The 20,163-nt window shown below is 52.3% G+C and overlaps 1 protein-coding gene across 2 annotated transcripts in view; it reads left to right on the top strand.

The window, feature by feature from the left end:
• ADAMTS2 (ADAM metallopeptidase with thrombospondin type 1 motif 2) overlaps positions 1-20,163 on the top strand; it is a 246,476-nt gene that overhangs the window by 145,987 nt on the left and 80,326 nt on the right. For both annotated transcript variants that reach the window (XM_067732549.1, XM_067732550.1), the window contains one exon: positions 6,099-6,301. In XM_067732549.1, coding sequence (XP_067588650.1) covers positions 6,099-6,301 — 203 coding nt within the window. The remainder of the gene's footprint in view (positions 1-6,098; positions 6,302-20,163) is intronic.

The raw sequence follows: 20,163 nt of genomic DNA, 5'->3' as shown, positions 1-20,163 counted from the left end.
CTGTTTCTTTCTGGAATAGATGTATTAAAAAGCACATAGCACTGTGGCTTTGCCTATTTCTCTCTGTATCAGGTTGAAGCTCTGTTAGGTGAAAAAAGTTCATATCTTTTATATCTTCTCAATGAATTGTTTATCAGTTTGTACCCTTAATGCCTTGGATTATATTTTATCTCATGAATGTAGTTACGCCTGGTTTCTTTTTGTTGGCAATTACATGGTAACTCTCTCTTCACCCCGTTTGTCTGAACTCCTCCTGGGTAATTTTGTTGTAGTTACACCTTGTATAAGTAACTTACAGCAGGATTTTGTGCCAGCTCCTGCTCCTTTGCCAGCCACCTGACTTTTGCTCCTGCTGCCCACCCCCCTCTGCCGCCCCCAGCCTGGGCTTCCTGGCCCTGCTGTACCTGCCTCTCCTTCCAGTCCAGCTCCCAGCTCCCAAGGGCACCCTCTGCCTCCCCACTGCTGGTCCTGTGCTCCCTCCCATCGTATCTCTGCACTGGCTCCTACCCCTCACAGCCCTGCGATTATCTGTGAGGCACTGAGGCATACAAGACCCTGGGCCCCTGTCTTCTGAGCGGCCTTCCACTCAAGTGGAGAAGACAGATAATGCCCAAGTAAATTCACAGATGACATCCGAACTGCAAATGGTGGTGTGTTCCATGAAGGAAGACACTGGGGGAAGGGAGAGCCTATTTTAATTTAGAATGAAATAAGGCAAGTTGCCCTGAGGAGGGGACATTTCAGCTGACACTTGGAGGATGAAAGGGAGGAAGCCCAGTGAGGAATGAGGGGAAGATCATTCCATGAAGAGGGGACAGCAATCTTTCCCATCACTGAGCAGTGGCGTCTCAAGGCTCCGTGCCCCTCCTCCCCTTGTCGGTGTGCAGCTGGCCCTGAGCGGGGAGGCAGAGGGGGACCAACACATCTGAGTCCACTGCAGGAGGCAGTGGGTCCCTGGCACCAAGGGCTGCAGGTCCCCTTCCCTCTAGACCTTTTGAGGGGGCTTCTGCTGGACCTGATAGTGTTGCAGGAAGGGGGACCCCTTCCAGGGCCCGAGAGTGGGCTCTTGTCTAACACTCGGAAATGAATTGTCCGACGAGACATACATGCTGACAAAGCAAGAGACTCTATTGGGAAGGGGCAGCCCGGTGGAGAGCAGCAGGGTAAGGGAACCCAGGAGAGCTGCTCTGCCATGTGGCTCGCAGTCTCAGGTTTTACGGTGATGGAATTAGTTTCTGGGTTGTCTCTGGCCAATCATTCTGACTCAGGGTCCTTCCTGGTGGCCCATGCATCGCTCAGCCAGGATGGATTCCAGTGAGGAGGAATCTGAGAGGTTGGGAGGACATATGGACTGGCATCTCCTTTTGACCTTTCCCAAATTCTTCCAGTTGGTGGTGGCCTGTTAGTTTTGTGTTCCTTACCAGGACCTCCTGTCATAAAACATCTCATGCAGGGCTTCCCTGGTGGCGCAGTGGTTGAGAGTCCGCCTGCCGATGCAGGGGACACGGGTTCGTGCCCCGGTCCAGAAAGATCCCACATGCCGCGGAGCGGCTGGGCCCGTGAGCCATGGCCGCTGAGCCTGCGCGTCCGGAGCCTGTGCTCTGCAACGGGAGAGGCCAAAGCAGTGAGAGGCCTGCGTACTGCAAAAAAAAAAAAAAAAAAAAAAAAGGAATTTTTTGCAAATGGTTACCTGGCCAGGGTGGGCAGTTTTGGTCAGTGGTTCCCCTAACAATAGGAAGGTTAAGTTTGGGCAGGAGCAGCAGCAGAAAGGATATCCTAGGAGAGGCCAGTGCAGCAAAGGCCTGGGCGTGGGATTTGCACAGGGACAGCAAACACCCAGGCACCCTTGAACCTACAGAGCCAGCACTTGCTGCATGATGCTCCCATGGCATTTACAGACTCAGGTCCCTGGGGTTTCTCTTGGGAATAAACATGCTTGTTTCTATCAGCTTCAGTTTTCCCACACCATCCCTTGGTGCTGGTGAAGTACACAGGTCCCTCTGGGGCACATTAACAACTTTGGATGACATGACTTGGGCTGGGTTCCAGCCCTTCTCTGTGGTGTGACTTGTCTGAGTCACTTAATCTTCCTGGGGTTCCTTGATGCTAAAACGGGGACAGTAATGAGGATGGTGCGGAGCCTCCCGTTTGCTGTGAGGATCAGATGGCTGCTGGACATAGCGGAGGTTTGTTACTGTGAGGGGCTGTGCACATGCCCCACCCTGCCCCCAGATGCAGGGGCAGCAGGGGGCAGCAGGTTCTGCCAGGGGCATGTGATTCAGGGGCTGTGGCTGCTGTGACCCACTTATTCCCCTGGAGGGCAGGTACTTCAGGATGCCCTGGATGCAGTTCTGCTTCCCCTATTCCGTCCTCTCCACAGACTGTTATTGACTCTTTGAGGAATTCTGTCCGACCCTCTGTAGAGACTCTAAAATGAGGGACAGCTTTTGGAAGCTTCCTGTTGTGTCATCGTTTGCCTGAGACATGAACAGTCCAGAAAGGTCTCCCCAGCACAGGGAATGCCAGGAACTAAAATCCCTGCGGTTACCCATTGAGAATATAGGGTCCTGCCATAGACACCTCCGCTCAGGGAAGCCTCGGCCTACCGGGGTCCAGTCTTCTCCCATCTACCATGGATCAGCCACCCAGGGGGGACCAGCGGCTTCTTCTTGTGGGGAGGCTGTGCACAGAGGGCGATTGAGTCAGGAGCCAGGGCAGCATTGTCCTCCCACCTCAGCAGGAGATGAGCAGTGCCAGCTGCTCGTTAGTGGGTCAGTTACAAGCATGCAAGAGCTCCAGGGGGAGGAGTGGAGGGTGACAGAGAGGTCTGAGGGACCGAGAAGAACTGAGGCCTTTAGAGCAAGGAGGCAGCCCAGTGCAGGTGGACGGGCCCTGAAGGCTGGGATTGGTTTCAGAGAATCACTAGGCAGCCAGCTGAGAACCCAAGCAGGACTCAGCCTGAGGGATAGGCCCGCTAGAACCAGAGTGTGGTTGGGATCTCTGCGTGGCCTAGCCTTTAGGATCGGGCCCATTGTAGGGAGAGTCAGGAGACATCCAAGAATGACAAGGTGGAACGACAGCCTGGCTGCTGGGTCCCATCAACACTCATGTGGCCCCAGGTCTGGGTGCCTGGCAGACCCTGCTGACCTTGGAGCTGTTCCCTACGTCCTGCCAGGCCTGAGCAGGGCTTGGGCTTCCAGGGACCCGACTGTAGGGTGGGGCTGTCACCTTCAAGGTGCCCCGAGCGGCCCTGTCTTCCTCCCTTCATCTGCACTTTACTTTGGATTTGGACACATCTCTATAGGGGCTGGGCCTTGGGGGGGTGTTCTAGAACATAATGTCCAAGCCACCCTCTAAAATTATCATGCTCAAGATAATAATGATAACAATAATTATGCTTGTGGTGAAATTAACATTTCTAATGCATTCTTAGAAAACATTGCTGTTTTTAATGGGCTTGTAACATACAATTTAGTTAAAAACTGAGCTTGCGGGCTTCCCTGGTGGCACAGTGGTTGAGAGTCCGCCTGCCGATGCAGGGGACACGGGTTCGTGCCCCGGTCCGGGAAGATCCCACATGCCGCGGAGCGGCTGGGCCCGTGAGCCATGGCCGCTGAGCCTGCGCGTCCGGAGCCTGTGCTCCACAACGGGAGAGGCCACAGCAGTGAGAGGCCCGTGTACTGCAAAAAAAAAAAAAAAACAACAACAACACAAAAAACTGAGCTTGTTCAGCAGAAGCAGCTACAAGATGTACCCTAGCCAGCCCTGGCCTGGTGGCAGCCCCATTCCCTCCCCCAGAAAATGTCAAGAGGAGTCACTGCACGGTGACTTCTTGGGTTAGGGTTGGGGGCACACTCTGATGCCTTCAGAGGTTAAGTGGGCAGCAAGGGCGGCAGGCCAGGCAGCGGGCCCCTGTGTCCTGTTTCCAGGCATGGCTGTCACTCCACAGCTCAGTGTAAACTCCCCTCCCCCTCTACAGTGACTCCATTTCTTAATTTCTCAGATAAGCTGGCTATTCTAGGTTTTAACATGAAATCTCCAAATTTTGAAATACTGTCAACCAAATAAGGTATTTAAAAAACACCACATGGCCCTAACAGGCACCCCCATGGTCTGGTTTTGCTCAGGGACCACCTGTCAGTGACCCCTGGCTTGACAGGGGCAGGGGGTAACATCCAGCCTCTTCCCTGGGAAGAGCTTTTTATGGAAATTACCATCTTTCTGCTTCCCAAGGTGGTTCTGAAGGTGAGCTGTCCCTGCTTGTTGAAAATGCAAAGAAATAAATGTGTAAAAATAGAGTAGCAATTCCTCAAACCCACTGTCAGGTTTAAGTAGCTGATGTTTCCCCTGGGAGCAGCAAGGATGGCCCTGAATTACCCCCAGACAGCACAGCAGAAGGATGAGCTCTGCACTGGCACTCTCCCTGGAGTGGTCCTGGGCAGTGCCTGCCGTGTGCATGTGTGTGCGTGTGTGTGGAGTGTGTGTGTGCCTGTGCATACGGGGTGGACATGGGGGACTACAGGGCTGGGGCGGGGGCACAAGGACCCCAGGAGGTAAGGAATGCCAGCAGATGCTCAGCCCTGGCACTAGCCCATTCCTCTTTTCTGTGCAGCCCTTCCCCCTCTGCTGCTCCTTCACTCCCATTTTTCCTTCCATAGCCAGGTTGCAGGTTTGTGCCTGAAACCTAACAGACAGCAGGTGTAAAGAAGAGAGCTTCTGGCTGGCTGGGGAGCTCTCTCAGTCTTGTGGTCTGTAAAATGGAGGCAATAACGCACACCAGAGAGGCCTGTTGTCAGCACTGGATGAGGAGACATACTCGGAGGGCCTGGCTGCCTCACTGTGCCTCCAGAGGAGACCGGGGAAAAGAGCTTAGGGGACAAGTGAGAAGAATTGTTCTGGAAGACTCTTTAGTGATGTCATGATAACCTGAGGTCCTAGGTCCTTCCCAGGGCAAGAGTCTCTGAGACACACCTGTTCCTCCCCCTACCAGGAGTGCCAAGGAGGGGCAGGACCCTGGGGTCAAGGACCTGGCGTGGACACATAGACCAGTGCAGGGTTGTGAGGGGCTTCCAGAGGCTTTGGCACTGGGACTAATTGGACAGTGTGGTCTGTGGCTGCCGGCAATGCTGAAGGTCGGCCTGGCCAGCTCAGCTGCAATCCTGAGAGGTAGGGGCCAGGATTGGTCCATGGTGGGCTCCAGGCCCAGTGGGAAAGTAGAAGGGGATTGAGACAGATGCTGCAGCCCTGCAGATGGTGCAATGACATCCTGGGGTCCTGGGCCTGATGCAATCCAGCCCCTGGCCCCCTCAGCTGTGGCCCCTAAGGCCCCATGCCCCAGATGGTCTGCCCCGCTCTGAGCCAGGTGTTTAGCCTGTGGGGGACGGAGTGAGCCTCTGCCAGGCAGACTGTGGGAGAGTTGTCATAAGAGGGGCTCATCCTGATTCCTGCATGATTCAGTCAGGCAACCTTTCATCTCTTTGGCACTTGGCATCAGGGGCAGGCACAGTTCTGGGGTCGGGGTCACCCATGGCCTGGCCCCAACCCAGGAGTTGAGTGGGCGGGCCTGGCACAGAGATGAGGGACCTAGCTCCAACCAGGGACTGAGCAGAAAGTTCCAGAAGAGGAGCTGTCTGAAAAGACACTGTGAAACACATACCACCTGGGCTGGGCCTCAGTTTCCCCGGTTATAAATGGGGAGACCAGCCTGGGAGACCAGCTCTTTGGCACTGGGTGGCCCTTGGGGAGTGTGCGAGTGTGTGAATGGGTGAAAAGAGTCCACCCTGCCCATTCAGCTTCCCACCCTCTCTGTTCACTGCTGGGTGCCAAACCTGGCCTCTGTGATGGCCGAGCTGTGGATTTGCATGCTGCTGGGTCTGAGCTGACTTGGTACATCACTGCTGCCCTCTCTGAACCTCAGTTTGCTCTCCTTTGAAATGGGGACAGAAATGCCCTCGGTTAGGGTGCTGTGATGATGACAAGCTGATGGCCAAGCTGGCACCTGGCAGGTGCCGAGTTGCATCTGAGTGGGGGTTTGTCCTGCTGCGGTGTCCCTGGTGAGCCTGGGCTGCTGCTACAGGCTTTGTCCTCTCTCCTTCCAGGGTTCTTCCCGGGTAGCCTGGACAGCTTCAGCCGTGCCCTGGGCATCCTGGAGGAGCGAGTCAACAGCTCCAGGCAGAGGGTGCGCAGACATGCTGCCGACGACGACTACAACATCGAGGTCCTGCTGGGGGTGGATGACTCTGTGGTCCAGTTCCACGGGAAGGAGCATGTGCAGAAGTACCTGCTCACCCTCATGAACATTGTGAGTGGGGGTGGGGTGGCAGGGGCAGGGCACTGGGGGTGGGGCTGGGAGGCTAGGGGTGCAGGTGGGCCAGGGCAGCTGTGCTTGCCACGGTTTCCTGGTGGAGCTGGGGATGAGTGACATGGTCACAGGGAGGCTGTCTGGGTCTACAGGTGAGAAAAGGTGACCCTCCCATCGATTTTGTTGAACCTCAGTTTTCTCCTCTGCAAAGGGCGGGTGGAGGGGGGTGGTTCTGACTTGGCAAGGCTGTTTACATGCTAAGGCAGCTTTCCAGAAACTCGTCATTTGTGGACCAGTTTTCTTAATTTTTCATCATACCCACATGGTATGGGCTGTGTATTTTCCTGTAAATCAACTGACTTTTTTTTAAAACTTAAAATTATTTACAAAGGCAACCTCGCTTTATTGTAAAGGTAACCTAGAAGTAAAATGTAAAGCGATGTTATTCAAATCCAGCTAGACAGTCCTGCCTTCTGCCGGGTCTGCACCACAGCCCGCGATATTCAAATGGGAGATTAGTGTGTGTTAGAGAGGAGGACAGACAGACCGACACCCATCCGAGGTTTCTCCTTGAGGTAGTTAGAGGAAGTGAAGATGGAAGAGAGCATCCGTTTCTCCCTGTGAGGTTGGGCTCCTTAACTGGGTGACTGGGTGCCACCTAAGCCTCCTGTGGCACCACGGGACACCTGCCCTGTCTACCCAATCCTGAGAGATTAAGCTGTTACCCCTCCCCTCATTCCAGCCCCTTCCACCCCAGGAGGTATAGGATGCTGACCTTGTAGAAAACGCAGTTCCTGCCTCTGCCCGGGGTGGTGTGGAGATCCTGCCCCTCACTGCCTGGTGCCTCATTTGAGCCCTGCTGGGAGAATATTAGGGGTTGGAGGGAGATGCAGTGGGCCTGCAACCAGGACACGCTGTGGGCCCAGCATTGTGGGAGGAGTGGATTTGTGGAAGGAAGCCTGGGCTTGTAGGGGGCTGGAGGTGGGCAGGGAAACCCAGGGGATAGGGGGCTCTACAGCAGGCAGGGCTGCTCCCCAGCCTGTCAGTGAACTGGGTCCTCCAGAGGTCCAGCTGGTGGCGAGCAGTGAGGGGGTAGGACATTTACTCCTGGCCTGGTTCTCAGCTCTGCTTCCTGGGCCATGGTGAGCCCCTGGGAATTCAGCTGATCCTTGGGCAAGACCTCCCAGAGCCCTAGTGAAGAGATAGGTCAGGGGCAAGAAGGAGGATATGAATGAGCTGGTCACTGGACCAGGAGTAAACCCCTGCCTGCCGGCCTGTCTTCCTCTCCACCTGCCTTAGGTAAGTCACTGACCCTCTGGAATGCAGCCATCTCATCTGCAAAGCAGGGCCGAAGTCTGTTTGCAGATGTTATTTTATTTTGGAGAGTGTTATCACACTTAATCTCACTTATTTTTGAAAAGTACCTTTAATATAATAATAGTAATAATAATACCATGATGGCTACAAATATTGAGCTCTTAATATGTGAATCTGTGTGCCAGGCTTGTGCTAGTCACTTATCATGCATTATCTTTGGAAATCTTCACACGAACTATAAAATTGGTAGATATAAAATCTTGTCTGCCTTCAAAATATATGTCTTTCCCCAAGTATTATACTGCCCTCCAACCCAGTGGACAAAAGGACTGGTTGTGGCATTCGGGAGTCCTGAATCCTGGTAAACTACTTGTTTCTTCACACCGGAATTAGCATACATCCCACAGAGTAAGAGCTCAGTCTCATAAGATGGGCCCCACTTCAAATGTCGAGCTCAACTCCCAGGTTGTCAGCTGTGCTTCTTACCAACCAGCTCCTCAAGTTCAATAATTTGCTAGAACGGTTCACAGAACTCAGGAAACCACTTTACTTACTACCATCGGTTTATTATAAAGCACACAACTGAGGAACAGCTAAATGGAAGAATGCACAGGGCAAGGCATGGGGAAGGTGCGTGGAGCTTCCATGGCCTCTCTGGATGCACCACCGTCCCAGCAACTCGATGTGTTCCCCAACCTGGAAGCTCTCCAAACTTCATTGTTTAGGGTTTTTATGGAGGTTTTATTTTGCAGGCATGATTGGTGAAATCACTGGCCATGGGTTATTGAACTCAATCTCCAGCTTTTCTCTCCTCCCTGAAAGTTGGGGGTGGGGCTGAAAGTTCCAACTCTCTAATCATACAGTTGGTTCCTCTGGCTACCAGCCCCCATCCTGAACTATCTAGGGGCCCACCAAGAATCACTTCATTAACATAAACTCAGGTAAGGTTGAAAGGGGCACATTATGAATAACAAGAGATGCTCCTCTCACCCCTATCATTAAGGAAATTACAAGTGTTTTAGGAGGTCTGTGCCAGGAATGAGGGGCAGAGACCAGATACATATTTCTTATTATTTTGCACCTGGGTTACCCCTGACCCCACCACTACCAGGTATGTCACTGAGAATGGGCTTCAGTCTTCTAAGCCTTGGTTTTCTCACCTTTAAAATGGGCAATAATTTTCATCTTGAGTTGTCGGTGAGGATTAAATGAGATGATGAAGGTGAACGTGCTTTACAGTCTCTAAATAAACGTGGTTTTGCTATCATGACGATGACAATATTGAGTTTAGCGACAGCAGGTTTAGAATTATTCTTGACAAGTACAGCAAAGACTCTGAGTGTCTTCCTGAGGCTGGTGGATCAAATCCGCCTTTTCCCTGGTGTGGAGGGTCCCTCTGTCGCACACACCTTATGCCCATGAGCTGGTAGGAGGAAGTCTAGAACTTTGTCTTGGTTTTGCCGGTTAACTTCAATGTATTCATTTACACCCCCATGATCCAACTGTACCTCAATTTTGGATAAGGGTGTGGTTTGGTTAGTTTCTTGAAGAGCATGAGAAATATAAAAATTCTTAAATTGAAACAAATTTGATCATAACAGAAAGGGATTTTAGGAGACGAATCGGAGGAGCTGAGAAAGAGTACTTGGGCCGTGTCTTTTTTCCCCTGCTGCATCACGCAAGTGGTGCTTGTTCCAGGCACAACGGCTGGTCCTGCAGAGACAGAGGGCCTGATGGACACTCCTGGGCTCAGGGAGACACGGCAGTGGGGGGTATCTGTACCTCCAACCTGAGCTCCCACAGTAAGAGTGCAGTGTGGTTGAGGGAGGTGAGGGCCCCTGCTTGGATCCTGTGTTGCCTTGACAATACCCTCTAAGGCTCAGTGTCTTCATCCAGGGTACATGCATGCCCTGGGAAGAGTCCCTGGGGATGATCTAAGGCACATGAGCCCTTTGGTGGTCTTGGGGAGGAGGGGGATTGAGGAGGCAGGAATATTTGAGAAAAGATAAGCTTCTTTAGCAGTGCTGTCCAATAGAACTTTCTGCATTGCTAGAAATGCTCTAATTCTGCATGTCCAATACAACAGCCACTAGCCACCCTGACCCTTGAGCTCTTGAAATGTGGCGTGTAATTGAAGAACTGAAATTTTAATTTAATTACGTTCCAATAGAATTTAAAACAAATTTTAATTATGAAAAAATATATAAAATTTACCATCTTCACTGTTTATAAGGGAGCAGTTCAGTGACATTAAGTATACTCACATTATTATGCACCCATCACCACCACCCATCTCCAGAACTCTCTTCATCTTACAAAACTGACACTCTGTACCTGTTAAACAATAACTCCCATTGCTCCCTCTCCCCAGCCCTTGGGAAGCACCATTCTACTTTCTGCCTGCTGTGCCCTTCCTCTGAACTTGACCAGCACATGGCGCTAAATGGCAGTGTGGGTGGCCCTGGGTGTGGGGGCCTTTAGACCCGGTAGGTGCTGGCCCACCTGAAGCTGCAGCCAGAGCCCCATGTGACCCTACAAGGCCTGGCCAGGGTAGGGCTCCCTCTTCTTGTAAGCGCACAGCTGGTCTTGGGGCTTCCCAGCATTTGGAGCCAAAGCAGCAACGTGCAGGACAGATGTGGCAGCAGCTGACCCAGACTGTGCTCCAAGTGAGGCATTTGGTCAGCAGTGAGGACAGCCAGGACCAGGATGGAAGTATTCCCAGCTCCCAAGGCTGGGGGCCAGCCCTGGGCGGACAGTCTGTCCCCTGAGGGAGGTCACAGAAGCCCTGGGAGGAGGGTCAGGTGGGGGGTCCCGATGGCAAAAGACCTGGGAAATGTGGGCTCCAAGGAGCAGCAGAGGCCAAGGTGTCGGGCCAGGTGTCGGCGTGGCTCAGCCCTGGCAGCTCTAAGCCAGCTTGGTCTCCCTCATCGTTCAGTTATTCTGCTTGCAGGACTCCCTTTGGGGTCTCTTTGTGGCAGACCCTGGGCTGGGACGTGGGTCCTGGTGTGACACCGACATTTCAGGTTCATCAGATATCCACATGCTCCCCTCCCTTCCATTTCCCAGCCTCCCTTGCACCTCATTTTTGGGGCTGTGTGGCTAGTTTTAGCTAACGGCCTGTGTGGAAGGAAATGACATAGGTCGCCTCTTGGCCAAGGCAATTGAGAGCCAGTGTGTCCACTTCCTCTCTCTCTGTCCTACCACAGTGACCTTGGAAGTCACGTGTCCCAGTAGCTGCAGCCGCAAAATGGGGCAGGGCCGCCCAACCTGCATAAGCCTGTGATGTGTGCAAGGAAACACACACCAGCCTTTACTGTATTAAGCCACTGAAATGTGGTAGATTCTCTGTTAACTGCAACACAGCCCATCCTATTCTAATACACACAGCTCCTGTCCATACAGTACAATCAGCAAATATTTACTGGGCATCAACTCTATGTCAGCCGTGAAATAGGGCCAATGTGGGGAACAAGGGGCCCAAGTAAGAGGGGAAGTTGGAGGCAAGGAAGGCCAGTCAATAGAGGAACTTGGATGTGACTCTAAGGGCAGTAGGAAATTGCTAGAGGTGCTACTTCCTTCCAACATTAATGGGCAAGACATTTAATGCCCATTTTTTCATAGGAAAATGGGAATTAATCCATCCCTTTTTCCACCTCAGACTCTCGAGGGTCAGAAGGGTTGGAAATATTTGCTGAGCATTTCGAGAGAGCCACCTGGATGTAGAAGGGGTCTCATGGTGTTCAGAACCCTCCCACAAACCCATTCAAGCACCTCTTTCGAGGTCCAGTTTCCTTCTTTTCTTCCTCAAGTCTAGAAAAGTAACATTCTTTGTTTATTAAAATATGCTATATTTAACATGTACCATATACTATTTATGATGGAAAATTAGAATATATTCATATAGGTTTGTGAATGTTTTCTCCTATCAATTATTGCCTAGTACTTCATTTTAATGATGGCATAACATTGCACCACGTGACTGTAGCATACTTTTTAGGTAATTGATTATTTATATTACTCATGTAACAAAATTTATTTCCCTTTTAGATGTTAGTTTGGCCACTAATAGTAATGAATATCATTATAGATGAAACTATTACTCATCTTTACTATTTCCTTAAACTAAGTTCCTAAAAGTACAATTCTTGGTCCACAGTTATGTGCAGTTTAAAGTTTTCTGTGTCAGAAAGCTTTCTGTTCATTTTCACCTATTCATGTTCCATTGAGTAAATGCCCATCTCCTCACCTCTTCACACCACCAAATCCTTTTTAGCTTTGGCAGTTTGATAGCTACAACAGGGATATACTTTTGTTGTAAGTTGTAGGTATTTGATGGTAAGGAGGTCCCATTTAAATATATATATATATATATATATATATATTTTAAAACAGTGATCATCTTATATTTTTATGATTGGCCTATTCATGTTTTTTATTCCACTGGGACTTTAGCTTCTTTTGTGTTAATCTGAAGAACTGTTATATTAAAATAGGTTAATTTTTTGTCGGATGTTTGTGTGGGAAATGTTTTCCCCAGTTTTGTTGTTTGCCTTTTGTTGTATTTTGTTTGGGGTTGGTTGGTTGATGGCTTACATTTTTGTGTGTAGTCATGTCCTGAGATCTTTTCCTCCCTGGTTTTTCCCTTGGGGGCTGTCTTTGGCATTTCATGCCCTCTCCAGAAGTTAATCTTCTTGGAGTTTCTTTCTGTTTGCCCCCAACAGTGACTCCCATGGCCTGTTGTCAGCAGCATCATTTCCCAAACCCCAGTCCTCACTGACCACCTGACGATTCTTGCTGTGCATTCAGCTGCGGCAACCCCACACCCAGAATGTCTCCTGGGTACAAAACTCCCGGGGCCAAGTGCAAACTGAAAATGTGGTTCTCTTATTCAAAGAGCAGGAAAAAGTGTCATAAGACGTACCTATACAAAGCCTTTTCCTTTCATATACAGTCTTTCAACTTGTCAAGATTTTAAAATTTTCTATTTATTATCACTCTAAGCGAAGAAAAATTAGGATTTTTAATTATAATCATGCATTTTACCATTCATCTTTGTATTGTACAAGGCCTGTTTTAAATGCAGATATTAGAACATTTAACCAGCATGGGGAATCACCAAAATTAAACAGATTTGTACTTTATGGCTTGTGCCCGAAGGGTGCTGCAGGCTTACCAGAAGTTCAGACAAAGCACCAACCAGACTTAAGAAGGTTGGGAGGAGGAAGACAGGCCCCCCCAGGAGTGGAGCCATGAGGGAGCACTCCCTGAGGGCCCCCGGTCCTGGCCAGTGATGCAGGGCGTGCCCCCGGGGCCTGACAGCTGCCTGTCCTGTCTCCCGACAGCTGCCACTGAAAGAACACAGGGCATCTCCCAGCCCCAACCCAGGTCATGCCCTGCCCCAAGATGCCTCAGGGCACATGTGTCCACCTGACCATCCCTGCACCTGCATGCAGGCCCCTGTAGTGGTCACTGAGTGGGGAGTAGGAAGACAAGAGCCTGTCCTGTGGAAGTGGGACCACGTGTGAGCCAAGGCTTCCCTGTCCCAGCGGATTTCACTCACAAAACACAAATTCAAAGATAAAATAATGAATTTCAAGATGGTAACCACAGAGCGTTAAGCCCAAGTGCAGAGCCCTCTTGGGCGTGGGCCCTGGTCACTCGCCCCTGAACCCAGGAACCTGAGCCTGTGCTTCCTGCCTCAGGCCCCGTTCTTATGGCCCCATCCCCATCCTCTACTCATCTGGAGGCTCAGCTCAAACCTACCACCGCTCTCAGCTCTCTGCCCAGATGAAGAAAGCTGGTGCCTTTTGAGCACTGAGGCCAGGCTGTGGGCTGAGGCCTCATCCCTTGGGGTCCTCTGCACTGATTTTTACCTCTCGTACACCATAGCCTTGAGATTGCTGGCAAACCCAGGATGGGGCCCTGTGTCCTGGGCCCAGGGTCCTTTAACCAGGCCAGAGAAGCTGGGACCCCTTGGGGAAGGCTGCCGGAGAGCCTCATCCACATGTTTGAGGGAGGAGGGGTCTCGATCCCACCACCAGTAGGCTGTGAGGATGGAGCGGGGAGCACTGGCAGATGTGCGGCCCCTCCAGCCATGCTGGCTCCTCCAGGGCCCATGCCCCACACTGCTGCTGGGTCCCGCCTTGGTCCCCTACTTAGGTGAGCCTCTCCAGCGCTGGCCTCCCCCTGCCGCCATCCCGTTCCGGCTCCTCCCGAGTCTTCAGCTGTGGCTCATCTTCTGACCTTCACCAGGCTCAGCCCTGAGGACAAGGAACTCCCCCCTGCCCGGGCCGCCCTCTGCACTGGGAGCTGCGGTCCTGTTGACCCCTCTTCCCTGGAAACGGGCTTCCTGCCTAGCCTGGAGCTCCCAGGCTGGGAGGCAGTCAACACTCCTGAATGTGCCTGCTGCTGACTCTGGTGCCAGCCCTTGAGCTAGTCTGTGCTTTCAAACTCAGTGCTGTGGCAGTGCAAGGCTGGCACCCCAAGGAGCCATGCAGTGACGCAGCCCTCATGTTCGCGGCACCTCCAGTTACCTTGTCAGGCGTGGACAGTGGGTCTTCTCTGGGCTCAGGTGAATGGGAGGCCAGGGAGGAATGCCTTCGGGGAAGACTCGAGAGCCATTATTAAAGTAATATGTTTACAAATGCACTTTAAAAAGTAAAACCTATTCATGCCAAGACTTCAAGAAATATAAAACTTAGGCACAAGACTAGTGCTTCCTATATGGCTTATAGCATTTAACTACAGCATTAATTTCAATCCTATACTTCCCTGAGCAGCCAAAGGCCTTGGTGGTTGCTCGGGCTCTCAGGATCCATAGAGACCTAGCACTGCTGCCTGACTGAGCTGCTGGTCCGCTTGCACTCCTTCTAGATGTGAGACAGGCCAGTGTGTTGGGTGATGACCTGCCCCAGAAGACGGCTCTTTGCTCGTGGGAGCACGTCCTCTCAGCAGGCCTGCCAGAGGCTGCTGAGGCCACAGTACAGATGTGAGGTGTCTCCCCCTCAAGTGCCACTTTTTCCGAATGGCAAGCATTTTAAAACATCAATTTTATATGAAAGTAAACTGGGACATATTACTGAGTTAAAGCAAAATTCGCCTGAATTTTTCAAGATAAACTGGAGCATCTAAAGCAGGGTTGCCAAAACTATAGCCCAAATCCGGCCCATCATCTGTTTTTGAAAATAAAGTTTTATTGGGACGTGGCCATGACATTCATTTATGAATCGTCTATGGCTGCTTTTGTACTACAGTGGTGGAGCTGAGTAGTTGGGACAGAGACCATACGGCCCACAAAACCACTATCTGGGTCTCAAGAAGTATTCTCTCTCAGGGTATAAAGAAATCTTCTACTTGCTTAGGGCTCACCTTGAGCTGTGGCCCCAGCGCTTTATAGTTGCATTTGCCTCCCACTGTTGTCAGTGCACACGGGCATACATGTTAGGGAAGCACTGGGCGTAGAATGAGGACCAGCTTTGGAGTCAGAAGCAGTTGCATCCTAATCCTGGCTTTTACCTACCTGGCAAAGTTCCCGCCTTGCCCTAAACTTGGTTTCTTCATCTTTAAACCTCCCGCACACTCTGATCCATAAAGACTGGCACACTCACTGACGAGAGGTACCCCCCGGAGACAAGCTCCCTCTCTCCCTCTTCAGGCCTCTGAGCCCCGGCAGCTAGAGGAACCCTTTCTTGCTGGCCATTGCAGGAACCTCACAGTGAGCTGAGCTCCACCCTCTGCCTGCTCAGACCCCAGCCCACCCCCACCCCAGCTTTGCCAGCTGAATGGGTCTGTGAGGTCACTTTGGGGATTCTTTTTAAAGCAACTGAGTGAGCATTTTAAAACAACATAGTAGGAGGAGCAAGATTTCTGGGTCAGCAGATCTGCCCCTCCCACCTGGGCTAATTGCTCAGGTTCTGGAAGAATTTCTGCCCCCACCCCCACCCCAAGCATCTCTTCTGTCAGGGGCAGACACACTCCTTAGGCTCATGGAGAACATGGGATCCAAAGGGGCTTCTGAGCTTTCAGAGCCGAGGCCATACCCTTTGACCCTTCCTAGTGTGGGATCAGTCCTCTGTACAGTATGTTCTTAAACATTTTTTGTTGAATGATTTCTGTCTGTGCCAGGATTCAGATATTTTCCCTCTTTTCTTTTCTAATTTAATCCAGAAATTGGCCTGGGCTCACCAAAGCCTTGCCAGGATTTGCAAACAATCAGAGGCACATGGGCTCCAGTTCTCATCAACTTCCAAGAATGCTGGGGACACGTGGTGATGGTGGGGAAGGCAGTGACAGGACAGGAATGTTTTCTGCTCTCTCGGGGGTGATCTTGTGAACTGGCCACAGAGCTGCAAACCCGCCAGGGGGAAAGCGCAGACCCAAGTCGCATTCACGTGTCTCTGGCTCTGGTTCCTGGGGAAGAGAAAAACATCTCTGAAACTGGACACTAAAACTTGGTTCCCTTAAGCTGAAGGGAAGCAAGCAGCGCTCCTGGGGCAAGAGAGACACATTTGGGTTTGGGCCTGGCCGTAGCAAAGGATGTGAGGATGCAGAGAAGAAGTTCCCACTGTCATATGGCAGCTCCCCAGGCCCCAGGGTCTGCTGGTGCTGTGGCCACAGCCGGACGTTCCTGGCACTGTTCCTGTTCCTCATGCTTGTCCCGCTGGCCTGAGAGCATGGCCCTGTGTGCCACCAGGAAGTATGACTATCAGGGCCAGCAGTGTGTGAGGCTGATACAGTACTTAGAAGAGGGCAGCGCTCTCAGATGCTGACAGGAGCCAGGCAGGAGGCCTAATCAGGGTGTCCAGGCTGTGGACAATAGGGAGTGGTGGGGACTGGGGCGACAGGAGAGGCTACACCTCTGGAGATCCCCTCCTGGGTTCCATTCACTTGTGGTCATTTAGGAATAAACAGGCACCCTCTTGTGAGCTCCCCACCCCACCCCGCCGAGAAGCTGGAAATCCAGCTTTTACAGGAAATCTAATTACTTTTCAACGTTGGCAACAAATTGAAATTAAGACCTCACACTGCACTAGTGAATCAGAACATGACTGGCCGGTCAGCGGGTGGATTGTTCCTTCAGGCCTAGAAGAAAGGAAGCGACTGCCTGCCCTGCCCTGCTGTATGCCGTGATGGGGGATAATTAGTGCCACCTCCTAGGGCTGTTGTGAGCATGGCTTGAGTTAAACACCAGAAAAGTGCTTAGTGGCACTCTGGGCACATGGAGAGCATGCCTCAAGTGTGAGCTGTCCCCGGTCATGTATTCGCTCCTTGGGCGCTCTCAGAACCCTGGTCTAAATGGGCCCCACTCTGGGCACTGGGGTGCAGAAGCAGGCAGTCGTGTTCCTGTGCTCAGAGAGATTGGAACACGGGAGGGGTGGGGAGCAGGGCAAGGAATACGTAATTTCATCCTGGTTAATATGCCTGCTGATCATGCAAGTACCACAGGGTCACAGGGAAGGGTGCCCCAGATGAGGGCCCCTTGCGCTGCCCCTAGTGCAGAGGCAGAGTTGACCAGGAGGGGAGCATGGTGTAAAGGCTCAGCGGCATCTCCACATCACAGTGCAAGGTTGGGCCCGACTGGAGTGTAGGGTGCTTGGGGAGAGGCAGGAATGAGGTTGGCAAAGCCTTCTGTGCCAGGCAGGGGCTTGGGATCCACCAACATACTGTCAGGGGAGTCATGAGTTTGCTTTGGGGTCTAAAGAGACAGAAACATCTCTCTTAGGGAGTTTGGGGTTCATGCGTTTTACTATTGGAAATGCCTCTCCCTATGGCCTAAGAGGCTGAGTTTTCACACATGCTGGCCCCAGGCAAGGAGGCACTTACATGATGGCTCTATGTTGCCCCGGTGGCCCTGTGAGGTTCCCTTTCCTGGGTAAGGTCACTGAGGCTCAGAGAGGCTGGGTGGCACAGGTAGGGTGTGGAAGATGAGATTCCCATACCTGTGTGGCCTGGGTGCGAGTCCTCTCCCCGCTGCCCACAGCCCCGACTGTCTTTTCCATCTATGACTCTCCTGGCTCTTCCCCTTGGCTTCTTCATCTGTTGTGTCTTCCTGTTCTCTCTAGGGTTGCTCACCTACCCACCCACTCATTCACTTAGTGCATGTCTCTAGAACACCTGCTATGTGCCAGACAACAGTTCTAGGTGCTGAGAATGTCGTGTTAGCAGGCCTGAGGCCCTGCCTGCATGAAGTCACATTCCAGTGGGGACGGGGGTGGACAGCAGATGCCCCCTCCTCCCAGGGATGATGATGCAAGCGGAGAACGTTCTGCTGGGGGGAGCCGAGGCCTGTCCTTACCTCTGCCTCTTCTTCCCTGAAGTGTGCAGCACTCTCCTGCCCCCTGGACACCCCCACACCTCCCTCCCCACTCTGGGAGGCCCCCTGACAGCTGATGAGGGAAGCCTCAGAGCAGCCTGTCCTTGGCCTCCCTGGGGAGCTGGCAGTTGTCAAAGCAGGAGTGAGAGTCCCCCCCGAACGAGGAGGGCCGGGTAGTGTCACTCCTTGGTGACAGCTCTGGGCAGCTGCAGAGCTTGTCTCCCAGAAGCTCCAACAACGTGACAGCCGAGCCAGAAGAGCAGAGAGCACCACTTCCCATCTGGCTGTCCCTCCCATCCAGGTTCCTCCTTGGCTGCCCCCTGTGCTGCAGGAGTTGTAGCTGAGTGACCCTTGAGTTCTCCTCCACTGCCCAGGGGGCCCTTTGTTGGCATGTCTCGGGGGGTTAGGGGTTCACACAAAGATGCCAGAAATTTAATGTCAGATTCAGAGGGTCTACTTACCTGGTTTTGAATGTTCAGCACCTGGCGACGAGCCAGGCACAGAGTAGGTGTTGAGGAAATGTCTTGTGAATGAACAAATCAATGAGTAAATGAATTCTCATAGAGTGACTGTGGTCCCACCGACTCCCATAAAAAATAGGCTCTATCTGGGACTTCCCTGATGGTCCAGTGTATAAGACTCCGTGCTCCCAATGCAGGGGGCCCGGGTTCAGTCCCCGGTCAGGGAACTAGATCCCACGTGCATGCTACAACTAATAGCCCACATGCTGCAACTAAAAGATCTCGCATGCCGCAACTCAGACCCAGTGCAGCCAAAATAATAAATAAATAAATATTTTTTAAAAAAATAGGCTTTATCTGTCCGTGGAAAAGAAGTACCAGTAGCATAAGTGTTCTTGTCCCTTCTTCCTTGATGCTCAAGGCTGTTTGTCTCCACCATAGATGCTGGAAGTTTGAATCACCAGGTCGTAGGCATGTACAGTTTTAATTTCAGCAGATTTGCCAAATTGCTCCCCAGAGCCCTTTGCCCTGGTTCCCACGCATGGGTGAATCTCCCAGTTTCTCTGAGCCTCTGTTCCCCAGTAGGTAAACAGGGGTAGTAATGCTCACTTGCAGGGTGCAGGAGGTGAAAGGTAGTGCTGCGAGGAGGCACCTGGCACAGGTCTGGGAAGGTCAGAGCTGACCAACGAGGTGCAGCCGTTGTTCCTTCATCCACGACATCTGCCAAACCAGCCCAGCTCTTGTCCTCGAGAAGCTTGTCTCTCTTGGGGACACACTGGCTTGCCTTAGCGCAGCCAGAAGGACAAGGGCCTGGCTGGGGAGGTCAGAGCCGAGGTGAGCCTTGAGCTGATTGACCACAAGTTGGCACTTCCGAAGTGGACAAGGTGGGGAGGGTGCAATTCTGTGTAGACCTTCAGCGTGTCCTGGGAATGGGAGGCCTGGAGTGGGACAGACATGGGGGTGCAGGGCAGGGAGGCCTCGGAGGGTAGAGCTGGCCAGAACGGGGGAGCTTGAATTGATCCTGAAGCTTTGGGAGCCAGCTGGGTTCTAGGCATTGAGGATGCAGCAGCTAAGGATGCAGAAGAGCCCCCAGCTCTCAGTGGGCACAGACAGGTCCAGTGGAGGGAGGTGGCAGTTAGCAGACTAACAAACAAATGAAGGGATATGAGGCCGTGATGGTGCAGCAGAGGGAACGGCCTGGAGGATCCTCGAGCAGCAGCCAGGTGAGCCCAGCAAGCTCTGGGGGGATGTCCACCGTACACGCAGAGTGAGTGGGAGGCAGCCAGCTGCGGGGGTGGGGCAGTCCTCATGCCCCTCCCCACCTTAGCCTAGCAATGAGACGGGCCTTGTGGGCTCCCATGGCCCTTCCGACCCTGAAGTGACCTGGGGCAGGTACTTGCGTGTCCAAGAACTCAGCCCTTCTGCCTTTGGTTCTGGGCTCCCTGTGTAGCAGGGTATGTTCATCCATCTTCTCAGCTGCCTATTTGTTCTCTTCTTCCACGTTCCCAGGCGCCCGTTCCCAGCCTGGGCCCAGGTGGTTAACACACCCTGCCCGGGGACAGAGGCTGGCAAAGACAGTGCAGCTACTCAAACAGAATCTCGTGGTGCGAGGGGCCATGTGCTGCACGCAGGACAGGAGTGTTTCCCACTGTGTTCCGAGGTGACTCCTTACATTCTGGGTGTTAGGAATAGTGCCGAGGGATTTCACTCTGGAGGAGGGATATATTCGCAGCAGACAACTCTGGCAGTGAGCTGTGATGCTGCAAGGAGGG

The sequence above is a fragment of the Pseudorca crassidens genome, chromosome 3 (genome assembly GCF_039906515.1).
Source record: "Pseudorca crassidens isolate mPseCra1 chromosome 3, mPseCra1.hap1, whole genome shotgun sequence".
Taxonomy (NCBI): Eukaryota; Metazoa; Chordata; class Mammalia; order Artiodactyla; family Delphinidae; genus Pseudorca; species Pseudorca crassidens.
Note: the sequence above shows the minus strand (reverse complement) of the source record. Positions and strands in the feature narration are given on the sequence as shown.